General features: G+C 38.1%; 1 protein-coding gene across 7 annotated transcripts in view; it reads left to right on the top strand.

The window, feature by feature from the left end:
* Positions 1-21,461, top strand: part of DIS3L2 (DIS3 like 3'-5' exoribonuclease 2) — a 389,397-nt gene that overhangs the window by 172,621 nt on the left and 195,315 nt on the right. For all 7 annotated transcript variants that reach the window (XR_011074112.1, XM_068544210.1, XM_068544212.1 and 4 more), the window contains one exon: positions 2,127-2,374. Coding sequence is in view for 6 of the 7 variants with exons in the window: in XM_068544210.1 (XP_068400311.1) it covers positions 2,127-2,374 (248 nt within the window). In the remaining variant the exon portion in view is untranslated. The remainder of the gene's footprint in view (positions 1-2,126; positions 2,375-21,461) is intronic.

Below are 21,461 nucleotides of genomic sequence, written 5' to 3'. Positions count from 1 at the left end.
GCCACTACCCCAAAAACCCTAAACGAGAAGTCTCTTTGTCTCTGCATGGACGTGGGCTAGGATGTGTTCCTCATCCACATTAGAGAGACCAGCCAGGCGGCCAGGCCTCAGGAAGTTCCTTCCAGCCCCTCAGCAGTACCAGCAGAAACTAATGGGAGCCCCAGTGGTACCTTGTCAACCAAACATATCAAAATAGCGTTGCAAAGGCTCTGAAAACTAAATTGTCACTGTAACTACAGCCCACAAAAGCAGTCCGGGACCTGCACGCTAACCCTAGACAGGGTGACTGCCTTCTAAAAGACAAGATTTAAATAAGACCTTGAACCTGCTAACATTATAGCCAAAAGGTCCAGGATACATTAGAAAATCACCTTATACCAAGAACCAGGAAAATCACTACTTGAGTGAGGAACGACAACTAACACCAAGTTAGTTGATGCCGACACCAAGACACTGCAGTTACCTGATAGCGATTTAAAATAGCCATCATAAATATGCTTTAACAGCAATTAAAAATTCTCTTGAAACAAATGAGAAAACTGAAAGTCTCAGCCAGGGAACAGAAGTTATAAAAAGGGAACTAAATGGAAATTATAGAACTGAAAAATACAGCAACAAATGAAATACTGGCTGGATGGGCTCACTAGTAGAGTAGAGGTGACTCAGCACAGAATTAGTTAACTTGAGGGCCAATCAATAGAATTTACCCAATCCGAACAGAGAGAAAATACATTGAAAAAAAATGACCAGAGCCTCAGGAAGCCATGGAACAGTAAAAAAAAATCCAGCATTCAGATAATTGGAGTCCCAAAAGAAGGATCAAGAGAGTGGGGCTTAAAGAATAGATTATGCTGGGGACTTCCTTGGTGGTCCAGTGGTAAATAATCCGCCTTCCTATGCAGGGGACGTGGGTTTGATCCCTGGTCGGGGAACTAAGATCCCACGTGCCGTGGGGCAACTAAGCCCGCGTGCCACAAACTACAGAGCCCACATACCCTGGAGCTAGCGCGCCACAACTAGAGAGAGAAAAAAACCCGCAGGCCGCAACTAGAGAGAAGCCCGCGTGCCGCAACGAAGAGCCTGTGCCACACGCCTCAACGAAGACCCCGCCTGCCGCAACTGAGACCCCACGCAGCCAAAAAGAAAAAAAGAATACATTGTGCCGACTGGGAACAGGTTAAAAAAACACCTTAGAGATTTTGAGGTCCTAGCAACAGTTGTATAACATTAATGTGTGGTGGTATCCATCTGTATGATTATAACTTTCTTCTTTTCTGGTGGACTCAGTAACTTGTGTTTAAGGTTAGAGAATAGTGGTGGCTGAATGGTTCCAGAATTGAGGATTTTTGGAGTAGGTGCAATGGAACAACAAGAGGGGTGAGGCATTTGATGTCATACATAACAGGACTTGAAGTGATGAAACATGGTGTCTCTGGCAGGTAGGAAAGGACCCAAGGCTAAGAGGTAGCTAACAGACATAGAGAGAAGGCAAGGGTCAAGGCACTAGTGGTCTTGATGTGGTGAAAAAGCCCGTGGAGGGGCACAGGAGAGTGAGAGAGCTGAATGATGGGTCAGTCCAAGATGATGTGTTTCTCTTGGTAGAAATAGCACGTACTTGTGCTATTGAATTTTTGCCGGGTGAAATGAGAGACTGGGTTTAATCTTGGAAAGAAGGAAGGTTAAAAGGTTTCAGCATTTGAAGGCATAATAAAGGAGTTATTTACGTTTAATAACATTTTAAAATAAACAACTGTTGTGTTGTTCACCTGAGATACTGGTATCGTTCATGTGAGAAAAATGTAATGCAGAACAAACACCTGGAGCCGTACTTCCCTGCTGGAGTCTTACATATTTCTTTGAGACATAGGTCTTGGTTTTAAAAGCACTTTCATCTAATTAATCTGTGTATTGCTTAGTTTTCCTTGGGTATATGTGCTCGCTGGCTTCAGTTGTTGCAACTTAAATATGGATAACTTAGTCACAGAGCATCACTGAGAGGTACTTCATTTAGACTTAGAAAAACTGCTGGACCCAGATAGTTGACCAAATAACATCCTACTGACTTCTCCCAACTGTTATCCAGTCCTACAGATAAACAGCATTGACTATATCTTTGGTATTTTCAGGTGGTTTACATCTTGGAAAAAAAACATTCCCGTGCAGCGACTGGCTTCCTCAAACTCTTGGCCGATAAGAACAGTGAACTGTTTAGGAAGTATGCCCTGTTTTCTCCCTCGGACCACCGGGTGCCTAGAGTTTATGTACCTCTCAACGACTGTCCTCAGGACTTTGTGACCCGGCCTAAAGATTATGCCAACACGCTGTTCATCTGCCGCATTGTGGACTGGAGGGAAGACAGCAACTTTGCCCTGGGGTAGGTGGCCTCTGGCGAGAAAAACCACAGATCCCAGACAGAGCTTGGTTTAGGTAGCATTTACGTAAACTTTTTTTTGTGTGTATTTTAATGATTATTTCTTCATTAAAACATGCGTACTAGGTGTGGTTCTTCAGAAATCACCCTTAGCTACCACCTCAACTGGCCACCTATAAGTTCCTTGAATTGCCAGGCAATCACCTATTTTGTTTGTTTTTGGTTTTTGGCATAAAACATAAGCACATTCTGAACCTCTGCTTATTTCCTGTTATGTTATGAATCCTGTTTGTACTTGTGAACTTGAAAAGAATTCATTGTATCGAACAATCAGATCCCTCCTTTCAGACACTAGTGTTAAAATGTGTGAAATTCCAGGGGTATTCATGGGACCTCAGTCTCCCATGCTTTAAAATATGAATGTAAAGGTATGTTTGAATGATGTGCTTTTTTGGTATTGATCCTTCAGAGGTTTCACTTATGGCATTAAACATTAAATTACCCTACTGTAAACAGGGAAAGGTACCATGTTTTTAGGGAAGCTTTCAGAAACCAGTCTAACTTAAATATAGATTATGTAGCCAGAGAGCATCATGGATAGCCATTTCCTTGTAATCTGAAGAAACTGCTGGACCTAGCTGTTTGATCAAATGCCGTGCCTGTTTCCTTCTTACAATTGGTATTCATTTTGAAAGAGAAGTGGTATTAAGTTTTAGCTATATCTGTAGCCCTTTATTATAGATGGTGTCTGGTTTATGCTTAGGTTTCATTTTAGGAAATGAAAATAAAGGCATACAAGCTAGAACAATTTGCTCTGACACTACTTTTAGTCTAATTTGGTGACTTGCTTGTTGGTCATCTAACTTGTACAGGATGGACCCTCCTGAGAATGTTCCGTGATTATGAGTGCCGACACTGAATGGATGGCCACAATGTGCTGCTTTGATGAGGTTTATTCTCTGCTTAGCCTTTTATGGTTAGTGAAGTAAACCAAATCAAATCTGTGTGTCCTAATGCAATTTAAGAAATACTGTCCTGGGCCACTTTCTCAGTGATATGAAGATCACTCTGATCTAGATGATCTCAGAGCCACTCAGGAACAGTTGCACTTTCTTTTTTGCTCTCAAGTGGTGGGATTGCAATGTCATCATTTTGAAGCCTAACTCATTATCCAAAAGTGACGTCAACCCCTTGAGCCCTAAATAGCCCTTCTCAGTGGCTTGCCAGTTTCTCACCATCCACTCAAAAGGCTCGATAATGGCTGTGCCACCTGGCCCTGGTGATTGTGCCCGCCACACTCTGCTTGGCAGTGAAAAGGGAACACTTTCACATCAAGGCAGGAAATCCAGCCTTGTCTTTTATCTGCCTTTCTGTCATATCCCATTGTGTATACTTGATTGGCCTGTTTCCTTAGTTTTTGAGCTGTAAGGGTGTAGTCAGGAAATCTTCACAGAATGAGTTTCTCTTATTACTCAGATGGCCCTTCAGGTGCTTTTTTTAACAGATGCTCCCTTACTTCATCAAGAACTCTTTTCTTGTGGGTAAAGTACAACAATAATCAAAAAAGGAGTCAGGCCTTTGAAGCAGCAAGGACATTCTCTGAATCTAAAGAAAGAATATTTTAAAATAATAACCATATATTAATCATCTATTTTTCAAAATGCAAAAGTTTGAAGATTCTCATACTTAGACGGAAAACTGTGCTTTTTCTCTACCTTTTTACTATAGAGACATTCCAAATTGTCTTTTATGGAAATAAGCCTTTTAAAATCTTTGTGGAAAAGAGAAAATTTATCTCAAGAAATAAAATGTGGCGGGTTTTCATGATGAAGTTCTCAGCTGACATCTGTCTCGTGAGGGGTGTGTGCTGCAGCTGTTGCCTGTTGGTGGTCGCCTTGCTAGTTTGTTCTGGCTATCTGTTACTGATCTTTAGGAGCTGAGGTCACCGTTTCCCAGTCAGAACATGCTGTGCTGTGACCGCTTGGGTTTCCTCTCTCATCTTTGCCAGGTTCTGACCCGGAGCGTGAAGGTAGTACTTGCTCTGGGTATGAATGTGAAAGCATAGAAACCATGCCTAAATACCAAGTTTAACCGAAGTGCCTTTCTTTTGCATTTCTTCCCTGCTCCAACACTCTACCCTTAAAAATTATTGAACTTCTGCCTGTATAATTGCTACTGATTATTCAAGTCCAAAGTCATTTACTTCTGTAGTTAAATTCAGTTCACAAAGACAGGTGTTAATCATATGTGTAAGTCACTGCTGTATTGTGTGAGAAATACAAAGGTAAACAAGCTGTGGTTTCTTTATTTAAAGACATGATAACCTAATGCAGAAGGAGTTTACATAAATGTCCTAGGATTAATTTGATTCTAAGAAATGGAATCCTGCTTGATCTAATTTAAATAAAAGTGGTGATTAATATAAGACATTGGTGGTTCACCTAAAACCCAGGGCAGTAAGCGTAGGCAGGTCTCATGAGGAGCTCAGAACTAACAAGGTGGCAAAGGAGTCACAGCTTCTCTCTCAACCACCCTGACCAGTCCAGCCACCACATGGTATCTTTTTTCTACCCCTTTCTGCACATGAGTTGTATTAGTCTGCTTTTCTCTACACAGTAGCCATTTACCTGCTTGATAGCATACATGGCCCCCAAATGGTACTGCCAGTCCTCTGCAGGTCACACACTGTAGTCTACAGCACAATACAGAATTCCTAGGGTAGAAGATCTTTACTGGTCTATTGAGAGAGTTATTTGCCTAATAGTTTTAAACAGAGGTAGGGGTCCGAGGTCCTGCGATCCACTGCCCCATTATCAGGGACTGGGGGACTCAACGCTCTGGCAAAGAGTGTGGGTAAAGCAGATGGACTGAATGTCCTGTCTCTTTGAGCTCTAGCTGTGGTACAAAGCAGAGTGTTGTAAGCTCTTCCGTAGGAATATAATAATTTTCTGGAAGCTTGGAGGAGGTGGATGAAGGGGGAAATCCAGGGTTGCTTCTGGGAGAGTGGAAGCCTCTTTGCTAAAAGATCACTCTGATTCAGAGTCCAGAGTGGGTGGGAAGGGCCATGACGGAAAGCAAGCAGTAGGCTGTCGCACTAAGATGGGATGGGAGAACCTGAAGTAAAGGAGCTGCAGCGAGGGAAGCAAAAGGAATGAAAAGAGTCAGGGGAGATGAAGAAGGTAAACTTTCTCAGACATGGTAACCAATTGGAAGTGGGGCATGAAAGAGAAGGACAGAACCTTGAATGAACTCTCAGGCCTCTGACTTGCGTAATTGGTTAGATGATGGCATTTAATCGTAATTCATCAAGGACAACTTCATCTCCTACTGTTCCCTTCACTTATGCCTCATTGCTTGCCGTTTCATTGCTAACTGTGTTCCTAGCTCCAGACTTCTGCACACTACACTTCCTTTCCCAGCAGCAGCTTTCTCCTCTCCCCAGTGTTTATTTAGTGAAATACTCAACTTTGAAACTTAACTCGGTCGTCTACTCGGAAAATGTCGCCTCACTGAGTCCTCCGTCATGGTGCTCCCATAGTTTCTAATAATACCACTCTTGAAGCTCTCATCTGTTTATATTGTAATTGCTTATGTAAGTTATTTACTTGGCCATGAACTTCTTTAGGACAAGGATGCTCAGTGAATGTTTGCTGGCTGGTCAGATGGGTAGATGAAAATGATTTGATGACCCCAAGGTCTTCAGCCGTGTTGGCTAGGAAGATGTTGTACCATAAATCAAGCTAGAAAACACAGGAGTAGTTTAGAACAGAAAGTGATGAGAACCAGGTTCTATGGTTTCAAAATCAACACTTGATAACAATATACAGTCAGTATATAACCGCAGGTGGAGAACCCCACATTTAGAATCTTTAACAAAAAGGTTAAGTAGCATGTGCACATTAATAGAATGTATAATTTCAGTAGCTTTGGAAGGGGCCTTCAGGAGGCCATCAGTCTTGGTGCCCCCTTCAGTGTAAGCATTGCTTCTCTGGCACTCCCAGTGGCACTTTGGTGCCTCCAGTTAAGGGAAGCCCAAAGAGAATTACAGTACTAGAGACCTGTAGTTGTTAAAAGTTATTTTTTATCTTGTTCTTGGAATTGCCATGAGAGATTTCAGTTGAACCTTATTCACCTCTATACGTTACATGCCACACTTTGATGAACCTTAGTCCTGTAATGCTATCAAAAATCTAAGGGTAATCTGTTCTTAGTGAACCCTTACTGGCTTTTCGGGATCACTGCTTTTTGTTATGCATCACAACGTATTTAGTACTTTTTATATTTAGTACTAGATTCTTGTCCAAGATACTTAAAAAGCCACATTGGCTTCCTTGCTGGAATGATTTGTAATTATATAATCAGACTTATAGTTTTAAGAGCTTCTCAACTCTCTTAAATCATCCTTCCCTTTAGAAACTCTTGCAGTGGAATTCATGCTTATACTTTCTCAGACCTTTGTGAAATCTGCTATCCTAAAGTATAGAGTTTACAGTCCCAGCCTTCTCTTCCAGGATGTCATGCACATGGAGATATCAAGGTCACTTTCTCCTAGATTTATCATGGTTTCTTCTTCTGGAATATTTAAGGATAAATCTTGAAGAAAATGGAAAAGTTTTACAGCAGCTACTGTGAAAAACATAATAGTGTTTCTTGGCAACACTGAAGACTAACTAAAGATCTATGACATGAATTGACCTAGAGCAAACTGACATATTTATATTACTTTCTCTAGCAAACTTTGGTAGCTTTAAGGGATGGGAAGGAGGAAAATGAATAGGTCAGTGCATGTATAGCAGGGTTGAGAAATTTTTGGTTGAACATGGATTGTCTAGGCTTAATGTCATATTACTGCTCATTTTAAGAGAATGAAGGACAGCAGCTTCCATTGGAGAGAGTGACCGGGTGAGGTGAAAGGGGAGGAAGGGAAGTTCTGATTGACGACGTGTGTGGTGGGGAAGAAGTGGTTGATGGGGAAGGGGGTCTGTTCTGGTATCTTCTTCAGCTCCCACCTTTGCACCTATAAGGTGTCAGTAATCAGACAATCAGAAATATTTGTTGACTAACAGAAGCAAATACTTTTACTATTCCGTTCAGGTTTGATAGATACCAAATTTCTTATGAGGTAGATATGAATTGGGGAGGTGGTCATTAAATTACATTAAACTGTATTTAGGAAAATGAAACAGTAACTAGGTTGGTAGAAAAAACAAACAGGATAAATTAGTTTGTTTCATTGAGGCATAGCCTACAAGATTTGCAAATTGAAAAAATAGCTCTAGCTAGTCCTTCCCCCTGTGCAAAGAGTATTTCACCTTTTCAAGAGAATGTTCGTATCTGAAGACTCTTCTGAGGAAGAGGCTGTGTTATGTAATCCTAAAAACTTGTGTTACCAAACTTAGACTTTATAAGTCCTTTTTGGGGGTGTGTGGCTCTAGCTTGGCTGGTAGACAAAAAGCAAATCAGGCTGAGGAGGGGGCTCTTTTTTGTGACTGTTGGGCTCCACCTGGTGGCCTGGAAGGATCCGCTTTGGTAAAAGCTAATGTCTTCAACACTGAGAGCATCTTGGTCAAAACAGAGCAAAAGTAAAAGGAATGGAGGAGAGTGGTCCTGATGCAGGCTTTGTTTCCAAAGTGTTCCTTCCTTGTACCGTGTGCAATCATTAACCCTTCTTCCACGGTTGTCAGCTTCATCCACAGTCTTCTTGAAAGTATTATTTTAAAGTATTAGAGAACCGTAGCTACCATCAGCCTTCTCTTTTACTCCTTAAAAGCTTTCCGCCTCCTCTTTGCTCCCTTCACATTGACATTAAGCTCTTCACTCTGAATCTTCAGGGCCTTCCCTAAAATCAGTCAGTGTTACTGAGCCTTGCTTCTCTTCCACATTCTGTCATCACTGATCTGCCCACACTTTTTTTTAAAAGTCCCCAATTCCTTACCTGCTGCCTTCTGCTGCATCATAATACTGAGCCAGAAAAAGGGAAATAATATGTTCTTTCCTCCTGATTATAGAAAATAATACCTAAAATATACAGCTCAAGTATTTGCCATACTTTGTTTTCACTGTGTATTGTTACTGAAGTTCTGGGTGTGGCCATGTTTGATTGTTCTCCACTTGCAGGTTCTCAGGGATCTGATATACCATTGTATCTGTTTGCATGGGGTTTCCAACATAGGCCAATATGCATGAAAGCATTTATGTGAGAGCGATAATGATAGTGATAATCACTCCAAGAATGTATGACTGCCTTCCTGTGTATAGCCTAGTTTTAAGGCTAAAACTTTATGAGGCTGTGTGGTAGAGGAAGGAGGATGAATGGCTTGCAACACTAATGTTGACTGTTAAGTGTTCCTATTTTCTTTAAGGCACAGAGACCAATTCGAAGGACTTTCCTGTCTTAATTTCTTCTATCGGTAGCTGGCCCCTTCCCTCAGTAAGGTTTTTACTAGCACATTACGCAGAACAGTGGACCTAATGCTTATTTGTTGAGAATGTTTGCACATACACACAACTCCCAAGTGTAAGAAGCTGGGAATGTTTCAGCACTGTCCTGATTAATCTTACAGTAGGACCCAGTTGTAACAGTGATTGTGAATGGGAACAGTGTTTGTGGAGGAACTCTGGTGAGTGAAAAAAATTGAGGTAGTGATCATTATAAATTATTCTAATGAGGAAAACTTTCTATCTCACAACTATTTGTTATTGCAGTATCAAAATTTTTTAAAAATTGCAGTTTTTTCCAATACATACTCATTATATATTTGATATTAAGATTATTTAAAACATGTGCTATAGAAAGTGAAAATTTTCCAGAATTTCATCCCCTGAAATAATCACTATTAAGGGTTGGGTATATATTTGTCTAAAATATTGTTTTAAAATATTTATTGGACTTCCCTGGTGGTGCAGTGGTTAAGAATCTGCATGCCAATGCAGGGGACACAGGTTTGAGCCCTGGTCCAGGAAGATCCCAGGAAGTAGTTGTGGGGCACTGGCGGAGCAACTAAGCCCGTGCGCCATGACTACTGAGTCTGCGCTCTAGAGCCTGTGAGCCACAACTGCTGAGCCCACGTGCCACAACTACTGAAGCCCGTGCGCCTAGAACCTGTGCTCCACAACAAGAGAAGCCACCGCAGTGAGAAGCCCGCGCACCACAACAAAGACTAGCCCCCGCTCGCCGCAACTAGAGAAAGCCTGCGCACGGCAACAAAGACCCAATGCAGACATACATACATACATACATACATACATACATAAAGAAATAAATAAAATGAGGTTTCCTTTATTAAAAAAATATTTATTAATATTAATTGCAAAGTATGTTTCACAGATAAAAGAATACATGTAACACTTATGTAATTTTTGAATTCTTGTATTTAAACCAACCCTTGAACTCACCACCCAGATTAAGAAATCTGTCACAATACTGTTGAAGCTCCCTGTGTGTTCCTCTCTGTCCTAACCCCTAATTTTTTCCCAGGAGGTAACCACTGTCTCAAACATACACTTTTCTTTATAATTTACCCATATTTATATCCCTGAAAGTGTTAGTTTTTGCTTGTTTTTGAACCTTATAAAAAATACCATGCTACACAGATTCTTCTGCGACTTGCTTTTTTTTTATTTAACATTATGTTTCCAAGATATATTCATATATTTCATTCATTTTAATTCATAATATTTCTATTTCCTGAAATATACTATAATTAGTTTATCTAGCAGTGCATATTTGGGTTGAACCAAGGTTTTTACTATTATAAACAATGCTCCTATGAACATTCCAGTGCTTACTAACCGGTTTCTCTAGACTCTACTTAAGAGTAAAATTACTGCATCATCTGTGATACATATGTGCATGTTTAACTTTACAACTTTACAGCCAAATCATTTTCCAAAGTGGCGGTACCCATTTTTAGTCCTACCAGCAGTGTTTAAACTCCATCGCTTCACATTCTTATCAACATGTGATATTGTTAGACTCTTCAGTTTTTGCCAAACAAGTGGATGTAAAACGGTATCTCATTGTGATTTCAATTTGTATTTTCCTAATTACTGATGAGATTGCGCACCTTTTCATATATTTATGGTCATTATGTTTCCTCTCCTAGAGATTATCTTTAATGTTTTTACTCATTTTTTTCAGAGTTAATTTTTTTGTTTAGATAATTTAGATTTAAAATTGCAAAAATGGTACAGAGAGTTCCTGTATCCCCTTTACCCAGCTTCTCTTTATGTGAACATCTTTATATTATCATAGAATATTTACCAAAACTAAGACATTAACTTTGGTACAATACTGTTAAATAAAGTATAGGATTTATTCAGATCTTATCAGGTTTTCCACTAACCTCCTTTTTCTGTTTGAGCATCTGGTCCAGGATCCTACATTGCAGTTGTCATGTCACTGTAGTTTTTCCAATTTGTGATAATTCCTCAGCCTTGTCTTTCATGACCTTGACACTTTTGAAGAGTACTGGTCAGTGATTTTGAATGTTTCTCAGTTTGGGTTTGTCTAATGTCTTCTCATGATTAGACTGAGATTAAGCATTATTGGGAAGGATACCACAAAGTGATGTACATCATATCAGGGGGTACGTGATATCAGTATGTATACTGGTGAAGTTAACCTTGATCACTTGGCTAAGATGGTATCTGCCAGAATTCCTAACTTACTATTTTCCCTTGTAAATACTATACTATATTCTGGGAGATATTTTTTGAAACTCTGCAATTCTCTTTTTGCTTAAACTTTCACTCACTCATTTTAGCATTCTTTTTTAATTGGGCTGTTTGTCATTTGATTTTTTGGAGTTTAAAAAAATATTCTAGAAAGTAGTCTTTTAGCAGTTAATAATACGGAAAATATCTTTTCCTTGGTTTAAGAGTTGTCTTTTCATGTTGTTAATGTTAACTTCTGAAGAACGGACACTTTAAGTTGCGTTTTCTAACTTTTTGGTGCTGGTATATAAAATTACAGTTAATTTTTGTATATTAATTCTTTATCCAGACACCTTGCTAAATCCCCTTATTAATTTTAATACTTTGGGTATAGTTTTCTTTGGATTTTTAATGTAGATAATCATATCATTGGTAAACAGATTTGTTTCTTCAATTCAAATCCCTAAAACTTTTATTTCTTTTTCAAATCTTCCTGAACTGGCAACTCACAATTGGGAAGGAGATATTTTCCACACAAATAAGTAATGACAGTTCAATTTTGAGTGAAAGAAATAGTAGCAGGCATTTTTTTCTTGTTCCTGATTTTTTTTTTTTTTTTTTTTTTTTTAATTTCTCAACAATGTTTATTAGAGTAAAATAGATTAGGGTTTTTTTTTTATTTTTTTATTTTTCTAAACAGCTTTATTGAGATATAATTCATATACCATACAGTTCACCCACTTAAAATATACAATTCAATGTTTTTTAGTTTATTTACATGATTGTTCAATCATCAGCGCAATCTAATTTTTTTTTTTTTTTTTTTACATCTTTATTGAAGTATAATTGCCTTACAATGGTGTGTTAGCTTCTGCTTTATAACAAAGTGAATCACCTGATTTTTTTGATATTAGTATTAATAACTTTGCTAACGTGGCAGCTGGTTATTAAAGGACTCAAGTGTTTACCTAGATCCATGTTTTGGGTTTTATTTATTTTTTTTACCATCTTCTGTTTTCTTAGTTTTCCTTTGGAGTTTCAAGGAGGAATAGAATGCCTTTTTTGCAGGCTCAAGAGCATTAATTTGTTTATTTATTCAACCATCATGTATTGGGCACTTAAGATGAACAAGCATCAGTGTAAGATACAGAAACAAAGAAATGTTTATTCTCTTTAGGATGATTCTCCTCATCTATAATAAATAAGAGCTGTGCAATACCTAAACCACTATTACACAGCTAGAAAGAGGCATGTGCCAGAAAGGAGATATAATCAAAGGAGAGTGATAATACTGAGGAGAGAGATCTGCTCTGGGGAAGGGATGACTTCTTGGTCTTGCTGCTATATTCCATGAAGGTGAAATGAGCTTGTTTTATTTTTTGGGGGCCTGGTTCAACATGGAAATCATAAAGGGAGTGGCTTTAAGATAGAAATACATTGCTTAAGGGAGGAGCCATTAATAGTATTCTTATGCTCTAGAACCAGCTGTACCATGTCAGTGTGTACTGAATATCTACAAGATATATGATGTGAACAGTCCTGAGATTTTATTTTTGGTAGTAAGAGCTTTATATTTTCTGTTGCAGAGTGAAGGGAAGGAAAGGAAAGTTTGCTTCTCATGGAAGATATTTTAAAATATTTTTATATTAGTTAGGATGCTTTTAGCACCAAGTGATAGAAAACCCTGACCCAAAGTGACTTAAATAATTAGGGAATATATTATCTCACACAAGTGGGAATCCAGAGGTTGTGCAGACTTCAGGCCTAGTATAGTCAGTGACTTGATATTATCAGATTGCCCTTTGCTGTTTTCAGTGATCTAGCAGTGGATTCTCTACGGCTGTGAAGATGGCTGCCAGTGTGGTCAAGCTGCATGCTTTCTTGATCACATCAAACAAGGAAGGGGGAAATTCTATCCACCAACCATGATATCGATTATGGTCTCCAGGGGAGCTATGCTCTGATTTTATTAGAATAATGAAGCTCTAAAGATGAGATGAGTTCCCTCTATGAAGAAGATTAGGTTTCTATTAGGAAGGAGGAAGAGGGGATTGAATGTTGGTTAGGCAACCAGCACTGGGCACCATAGTTTCGTTACAATAAATGTCTCTATAATTTTTAAATTAAAAGTGTTACAACGTTAAAGGAAGTTTAGAAAATAGAGAAAATAGTCACTCATAATCCTTTTTCTCTAAAAAAAATCAACACCATTCCCTTTTAATCTTTTCATAAATGTTTTTACATAGTTAAATTATACTATTCCTAAATATATTTTATTTTTTTACTTTATGTCATAGTCATTTTTATGTTGCTACATCTTCAAAATTATTTTTTAAATGCATAATACTCAGTTGAACAAATATGCCATGGTTCAGTTTATCATTTACCTATTAGTGGAAATCTAGATAACTTCTTTTACTCATTTGTCTCAGTTTTATTTTTTAGAACAGTTTTATATTTACAGAAAAATTGTCAAGATAGTACAGAGAGTTCTCATATACCCCCGCACCTAGTTTCCCCTGTTGTTAACATGTAGTATGGTGCATTCGTTACAGTTAATGAACCAAAACTAATATGTTATTATTAACTAGGGTCCATACTTTTATTCAGAAATCCTTGATTTAAAAAAAAAAATCTAACGTCCTTTTTCTGTTCAGGGCTCCCATTTAGAATACCTGTATATCACATTTAGTTGTCATGTCTCTTTAGGGTCCTCTTGGCTGTGAGAGTTTCCAAGTTATTTGGGTTTTTTTTTTTTTTTAATTCTTTATCAATCATAACTTTTATTTTTATTTTTTTAAAATTAATTAATTTATATTTGGCTGTGTTGGGTCTTCGTTGCTGTGTGCGGGCTTTCCCTAGTTGGGGCGAGCAGGGGCTACTCTTAGTTGTGGTGCGCGGGCTTCTCACTGCGGTGGCTTCTCTTGTTGCCGAGCACAGGCTCTAGGCCTGCGGGCTTCAGTGGTTGTGTCTCGCCGGCTCTAGAGAGCAGGCTCAGGAGTTGTAGCGCACGGACTTAGTTGCTCTGCGGCATGTGGGATCTTCCTGGACCAGGGCTTGAACCCGTGTCCCCTGCATTGGCAGGCGGATTCTTAACCACTGTGCCACCAGGGAAGTCCCCCAAGTTATTTTTGAAGGACATATTTTAGTGCAGAGTAGGTTGCTTTTTAAGAGAATTGGCCATTTAAAAAATTTATTTATTTATTTATTTATTTATTTATTTATTGGCTGCGTTGGGTCTTCATTGCTGCACGCAGGCTTTCTCTAGTTGCGGCGAGCAGGGACTACTCTTGGTTGTGGTGTGCGGGCTTCTCATTGCAGTGGCTTCTCTTGTTGCAGGGCACGGGCTCTAGGCGCATGGGCTTCAGTAGCTGTGGCTCGTGGACTCTAGAGCGCAGGCTCAGTAGTTGTGGCTCCCGGGCTTAGTTGCTCCACAGCATGTGGGGTCTTCCCGGACCAGGGATTGAACCCGTGTCCCCTGCACTGGCAGGTGGATTCTTATCCACTGCGCTACCAGGGAAGCCCCTGGCCAGACATTTTGATGCAACATTGAATCATAGTTGTCCTAAAGCAGCTGTTATCATCTTTTCAGACAGTGAATAGAAGACAGAAACGGCTTAGAAAGTTGTAATATTTAAACTGTAACACATGAAAGGGAAAGTTACTTTCAGTATTCATTTAAAATAAAATTTGCACTGAAATAAAAATATAAAACAAATCCTTCTGTAAGAGAAATACACAATGTGTAAGTCAGTTCCTTACTAGCTTCTGCTTTTGTTTAGATCCCAAGGTATTTTGGTTTTTAGGGTGACGGCAGAATTTATAAGTAGACAGCATATGATTTTTTCTGAGGCATCTAGGGTCTGAATACATGAGCTCTTATTGCTGACCTGTTAGATTTTTATCTCCTACAAGCTATCTAGTCTATGCTACTATCAAATGCATCTTGAGTGAAAACCTATAATAAATTTATTTAAATATGATATTTGAGAAACATTCTCTGCAACTTAGTAAAATAAATGTTAATTACTACTAATAGAAACTTGGAGTCATTGATCACATTTGGAGGCCCTAATCAAAATATAATTTTGTTTTTATAGGCCATGTTATAATTTCAATGAACAAATCAAGGTTCTTTGGACTCAGAATAGAGCCTGGTGAAAAAATTTTGCCAGAACACAAAGCAACAATAAAATTAAATAAAAGACAGGGTTTTTTTTTTTTTTTTTACTTTAAATTTCAGCAAAGATCTAATGACTGACCTGACTTGTTCTGACGAATATTAGGTCCATCATCACCTGCTTACTTTTGTCCTCCTTTCCTTTCACCTTTCCATCCCAACAGAAGTGGATCCAGTACTCAGCACTAGTCTTCTTTTTCAGGAAATTGCTCCATTTCTTGGTAGGCTGTCGTCTTTATCTAGTAGCCCTTCAGAAATGGTTTGTGAGAATTACATTCTGTGAGTTCTTGCGTTTAAAAATCTTCATCTTTAAAGTCCACTAACTTCAGTGGTAATTTTCTGTATTAGTTTTTCCCGAGACATGATATATACCCTTTCTGTCTGTAAAATTTCTTTTATTTCAGGAAAGTTGTCTTAGTGATATTTTTGAAAATGTTCTCTATTTCATATATGCAGTTCCTTCCTTCAGGAATATCAGTTATGCCAATGTTTGATCTCCTTCACCTACCTTTCATATCTGTTTTCCCTATAACCTTTCTATACGCTTAGTACGTTCCAATTTGATTTTTTCCCACTTCTCTCAGACTTTTCTCTATGATCCTTAGTTTTTTCAAATAGTGTCAGTTCTTCATTAGTTATCTCCCGTATGACTTTTCATTTCTATGATGGTTTTGTTTTTCTTTTCTACTTATTTCCTGTTTTCTACGTCTAACACACTAGTTTTTATTTCCTTTTGTGAAATTTATTTATTTTGTATGCACTTGGATCTTTGCTTTAAGCTCTTCTTTAGTGGTGATATTTTCATAAATTTTTGAGTTCTTGCTAATATCTTTGGTCAAGATAGTCATTTCTGTGTCTGTATACTTATAAAGTATGTTTTATCCTTCTGCCATTTCCCTTTCTTGTTCTTTTCTTCCTTTTTACATGCAGTATTTTTTTTAGTGGAACACCTGGAATGGCTCCTCTCCCCACCTTCCCCCCCTGCATCTTTAAATAATGAGTTCTTAGATTTTAGCATTATAGTTTTTAAGTTGGATATTATAAAATGCCGTTTGTTCAGGTGTTTAAGCCCTCCATTAACAAGCATAAGATGATCATTTTTGGCCACTCCAGTCTCACCAAGTAGGAGTAGGATGGCCACTGTGTTTTAAGTCTGCCTCACAAGGACTGTTACTGAGACTCCTACCCACATATTAGAATGTGTTTCTTTTCATATTAGTTTAATTCTCTAATAAGCTCTATATGATCTACTTTGTTGTTTATACTTCTTCCAAAAACTGTGTATGCTGTTGGATTGTATGTATGGTTAATTATTTTACATGTTTTTTTAATACTGTAGGAGAGAATCATGTGAAATTGTGTTTTATAGGTAAAAAATGGTCAGATATATTGGTAATTTCATATGGATCAACATAATATATGATTAACCTCTTTATATCATTACTTGCCATTCTTGAACCCTTACTTCTGAGTCATCTCTCAGCTGACTTGAATTGCACATAGTTTTTTTCGGGAAGGAAGTAGGAAGTATATTTCATGCCTTGTTAATAAATTAGTTGGGATTCTTGGAGTCTTAGCTTTGAATTCAGAGGAATCACAACTGTGTCCTCAGAGGTACTAAAGTCTCTCAAATATAGAAGTGAGTATTACTGTGAGTGGGTCTTAAGTATGACAGTGAGAGGCCCAACCCCTCCCTTGCACTCCTGGTCCCCAGACGATGTGCACAACTCTAGAATAATAAAAGCAACGTTATATCCCAACCTCATAAGGTGTTACCTCCCCATTTAGCCCGTCAGATGTATAGTACATCATTCTAATCAGTGAATTCAGTGGGCGTCTCTACTTCTGTAAGGTGAAATTCTTGATTACAAACAGTATTATTGAGTGAGGTAACATAATAGCTTAAACAGCATTTGGTAAATCTATGGATTATGGTGTTTATAAGCAAGGTGGGTAGAACAAATGAAGACAGCAAACCCAAACCCAGAATTAGTGTTTCTTTTAATAGAGAAAGATTACTGTCCTCTCCATCATAGAAGAGCTCAGTGAACTAAATCTGCTCTCAGCTGGTTGGTGGGTCCTCCTGCCGTGGTTCCGTATCAGGGGCACAGAGTTGGTTGCTGCTGCTGGACAGCTGGCGTCCTGTAAGGGTTGGTTAGCATTAGTGAGAGGAAGCCCATGCTGTGGAGCTCATTTCCTGTTACCAGGTACTTTGTTCTGATGCCCATTGAGCAAGCACTGCAGTGCCTGGGGAAGGGGGTTGGTTGACATTCTCAAGGTCATCTTGCCTCCACAGTGGGAGTCTTTTTCTGACCATTCTCATGGAACACAAATAATCATACTCTGGGCCCATTGCAGTCGGCCCGTTTCTCCGTGTCTGTTCCCCAGATGTCTTTGTCACCAGTCCTCCGCTCTTCCTTCTTTTAGGTCCCTGTCCATCTGGTTAAACATGTAGCCTCTGCCCATCAGGCCATCTTTCCTCAGCCAAAGTAGACCATGGATATATTGCTTGCAGTTCTGCCTGCAGGGAGGACGTTTCTGCTCTACTGTCTTTTCACAGACCACCGCTTAGGATGGATATGCCATCATAGTCCATTTACGACTTGTGACAATGAAAGGTCAGTTAGAACTAGGCATCCAAGGTACTCAGACCTTTCTGCATCTTCCTATATCTTGTGTTTCCTAATCTTGTATTGCTATGTATATACATATGTGAAATATATATATATATATATATATATGTATATATATATATATATATATATATATATATATATATATATATATATATATATATATGGTTTGGTTCTCTTGAGTGTTACTCTTTCTGATTAGTACTCCTGCTTTTCATGTAAGAGACTTAGTAAGACTCTGGATTCAACAATATAGTGACTTATCACCCTTGGATTTTTATTTATTTATTTATTTATTTATTTATTGTTTTTTGGGTTTTTTTGTTTATTTTATTTTATTTATTTATTTTTTATACAGCAGGTTCTTATTAGTTATCTATTTTATACATACTAGTGTATATATGTCAATCCCAACCTCGCAATTCATCCCACCACCACCACCACCCGCCCTGCCACTTTCCCCCCTTGGTGTCCATACATTTGTTCTCTACATCTGTGTCTCTATTTCTGCCTTGCAAACCAGTTCATCTGTACCATTTTGCTAGATTCCACATATATGCGTTAATATATGATATTTGTTTTTCTCCTTCTGGCTTACGTCACTCTGTATGACAGTTTCTAGGTCCATCCGCGTCTCTACAAATGACCCATTTTCATTCCTTTTTATGGCTGAGTAATATTCCATTGTATATTTGTACCACACCTTCTTTATCCATTCATCTGTCGATGGGCATTTAGGTTGCTTCCATGAGCTGGCTATTGTAAATAGTGCTGCAGTGAACATTGGGGTGCATGTGTCTTTTTGAATTATGGTTTTCTCTGGATATATGCCCAGTAGTGGGATTGCTGGGCCATATGGTAATTCTATTTTTAGTTTTTTAAGGAACCTCCATACTGTTCTCCATAGTGGCTGTATCAATTTACATTCCCTTTTCTCCACACCCTCTCCAGCATTTGTTGTTTGTAGGTTTTCTGATGATGCCCATTCTAACTGGTGTGAGGTGATACCTCACTGTAGTTTTGATTTGCATTTCTCTAATAATTAGTGATGTTGAGCAGCGTCTCATGTGCTTCTTGGCCATCTGTATGTCTTCTTTGGAGAAATGTTTATTTAGGTCTTCTGCCCATTTTTGGATTGGGGTTTTTTTTTTAATATTGAGCTGCATGATCTGTTTATATATTTTGGACATTAATCCTTTGTCTGTTGATTTGTTTGCAAATATTTTATCCCATTCTGAGGGTTGTCTTTTCATCTTGTTTGTAGTTTCCTTTGCTCTGCAAAAGCTTTTACGTTTCATTAGGTCCCATTTGTTTATTTTTGTTTTTATTTCCATTACTCTAGGAGGTGGATCAAAAAAGATCTTACTGTGGTTTATGTCAAAGAGTGTTCTTCCTATGTTTTCCTCTAAGAGTTTTATAATGTCTGGTCTTACATTTAGGTCTTTAATCCATTTTGAGTTTATTTTTGTGTATGGTGTGTGTTAGGGAGTGTTCTAATTTCATTCTTTTACATGTAGCTGTCCAGTTTTCCCAGCACCACTTATTGAAGAGACTGTCTTTTCTCCATTGTATATCCTTGCCTCCTTTGTCATAGATTAGTTGACCATAGGTATGTGGGTTTATCTCTGGCTTTCTATCCTGTTCTGTTGATCTATATTTCTGTTTTTGTGCCAGTACCACGTTGTCTTGATTACTGTAGCTTTGTAGTATAGTCTGAAGTCAGGGAGTCTGATTCCTCCAACTCCGTTTTTTTTTCCCTCAAGACTACTTTGGCTATTTGGGGTCTTTTGTGTCTCCATACAAATTTTAAGATATTTGTTCTAGTTCTGGAAAAAAAGGCTACTGGTAATTTGATAGGGATTGCATTGAATCTGTAGATTGCTTTTGGTAGTATAGTCATTTTCACAATATTGATTCTTCCAATCCAAGAACATGGTATATCTCTCCATCTGTTGGTATCATCTTTAATTTCTTTCATCAGTGTCTTACAGTTTTCTGCATACAGGTCTTTTGTCTCCCTAGGTAGGTTTATTCCTAGGTATTTTATTCTTTTTGTTGCAGTGGTGAATGGGAGTGTTTCCTTAATTTCTCTTTCTGGTCTTTTGTTGTTAGTGTGTAGGAGTGCAAGAGATTTCTGTGCATTAATTTTGTATCCTGCAACTTTACCAAATTCATTGATTAGCTCTAGTAGTTTTCTGGTGGCATCTTTAGGATTCTCTATGTATGGTATCATGTCATGTGCAAACAGTGACTGTTTTACTTCTTCTTTTCCAATTTGTATTCCTTTTATTTCTTTTTCTTCTCTGATTGCCGTGGCTAGGACTTCCAAAACTATGTTGAATGATTGCGGCGAGAGTGGACATCCTTGTCTTGTTCCTGATCGTAGAGGAAATGCTTTCAGTTTTTCACCATTGAGAATGATGTTTGCTGTGGGTTTGTCATATATGACCTTTATTATGTTGAGGTAGCTTCCCTCTATGCCCACTTTCGGGAGAGTTTTTATCATAAATCGGTGTTCAGTTTTGTCAAAAGCTTTTTCTGCATCTATTGAGATGATCATATGGTTTTTATTCCTCAGTTTGTTAATATGGTGTATCACATTGATTGATTTGCATACATTGAAGAATCCTTGCATCCCTGGGATAAATCCCACTTGATCATGGTGTATGATTCTGTTAATGTATTGTTGGATTCTGTTTGCTAGTATTTTGTTGAGGATCTTTGCATCTATATTCATCAGTGATATTGGTCTGTAATTTTCTTTTTTTGTAGTATCTCTGTCTGTTTTGGTATCAGGGTGATGGTGGCCTCGTAGAATGAGTTTGGGAGTGTTCCTTCCACTGCAATTTTTTGGAAGAGTTTGAGAAGGATGGGTGTTAGCTCTTCTCTAAATGTTTTATAGAATTCGCCTGTGAAGCCATCTGGTCCTGGACTTTTGTTTGTTGTAGGATTTTTAATCACAGTTTCAATTTCATTACTTGTTATTGGTCTGTTCATATTTTCTGTTTCCTCCTGGTTCAGTCTTGGAAGGTTATACCTTTCTAAGAATGTCCCTTTCTTCCAGGTTGTCCATTTTATTGGCGTAGAGTTGCTTGTAGTAGTCTCTTAGGATGCTTTGTATTTCTGTGGTGTCTGTTGTAAATTCTCCTTTTTCATTTCTTTTTTTATTGATTTGAGTCCTCTCCCTCTTTTTCTTGATGAGTCTGGCTAAAGGTTTATCAATTTTGTTTATCTTCTCAAAGAACCAGCTTTTAGTTTTATTGATCTTTGCTATTGTTTTCTTTGTTTCTTTTTCATTTATTTCTGCTTTGATCTTTATGATTTTTTTCCCTCTACTAACTTCGGGTTTTGTTTGTTCTTCTTTCTCTAGTTCCTTTAGGTGTAAGGTTAGATTGAGATTTTTCTTGTTTCTTGAGGTAGAATTGTATTACTATAAACTTCCCTCTTAGTACTGCTTTTGCTGCACCCCATAGGTTTTGGATTGTCGTGTTTTCATTGTCATTTGTCTCTAGGTAGTTTTTGATTTCCTCTTTGACTTCTTCAGTGATCTCTTGGTTATTTAGTAACATATTGTTTAGCCTCCATGTGTTTGTGTTTTTTACGTTTTTTTTCCCCCTGTAAT

This window comes from Eschrichtius robustus, chromosome 5 (genome assembly GCF_028021215.1).
Source record: "Eschrichtius robustus isolate mEscRob2 chromosome 5, mEscRob2.pri, whole genome shotgun sequence".
Taxonomy (NCBI): domain Eukaryota; kingdom Metazoa; phylum Chordata; class Mammalia; order Artiodactyla; family Eschrichtiidae; genus Eschrichtius; species Eschrichtius robustus.
Note: the sequence above shows the minus strand (reverse complement) of the source record. Positions and strands in the feature narration are given on the sequence as shown.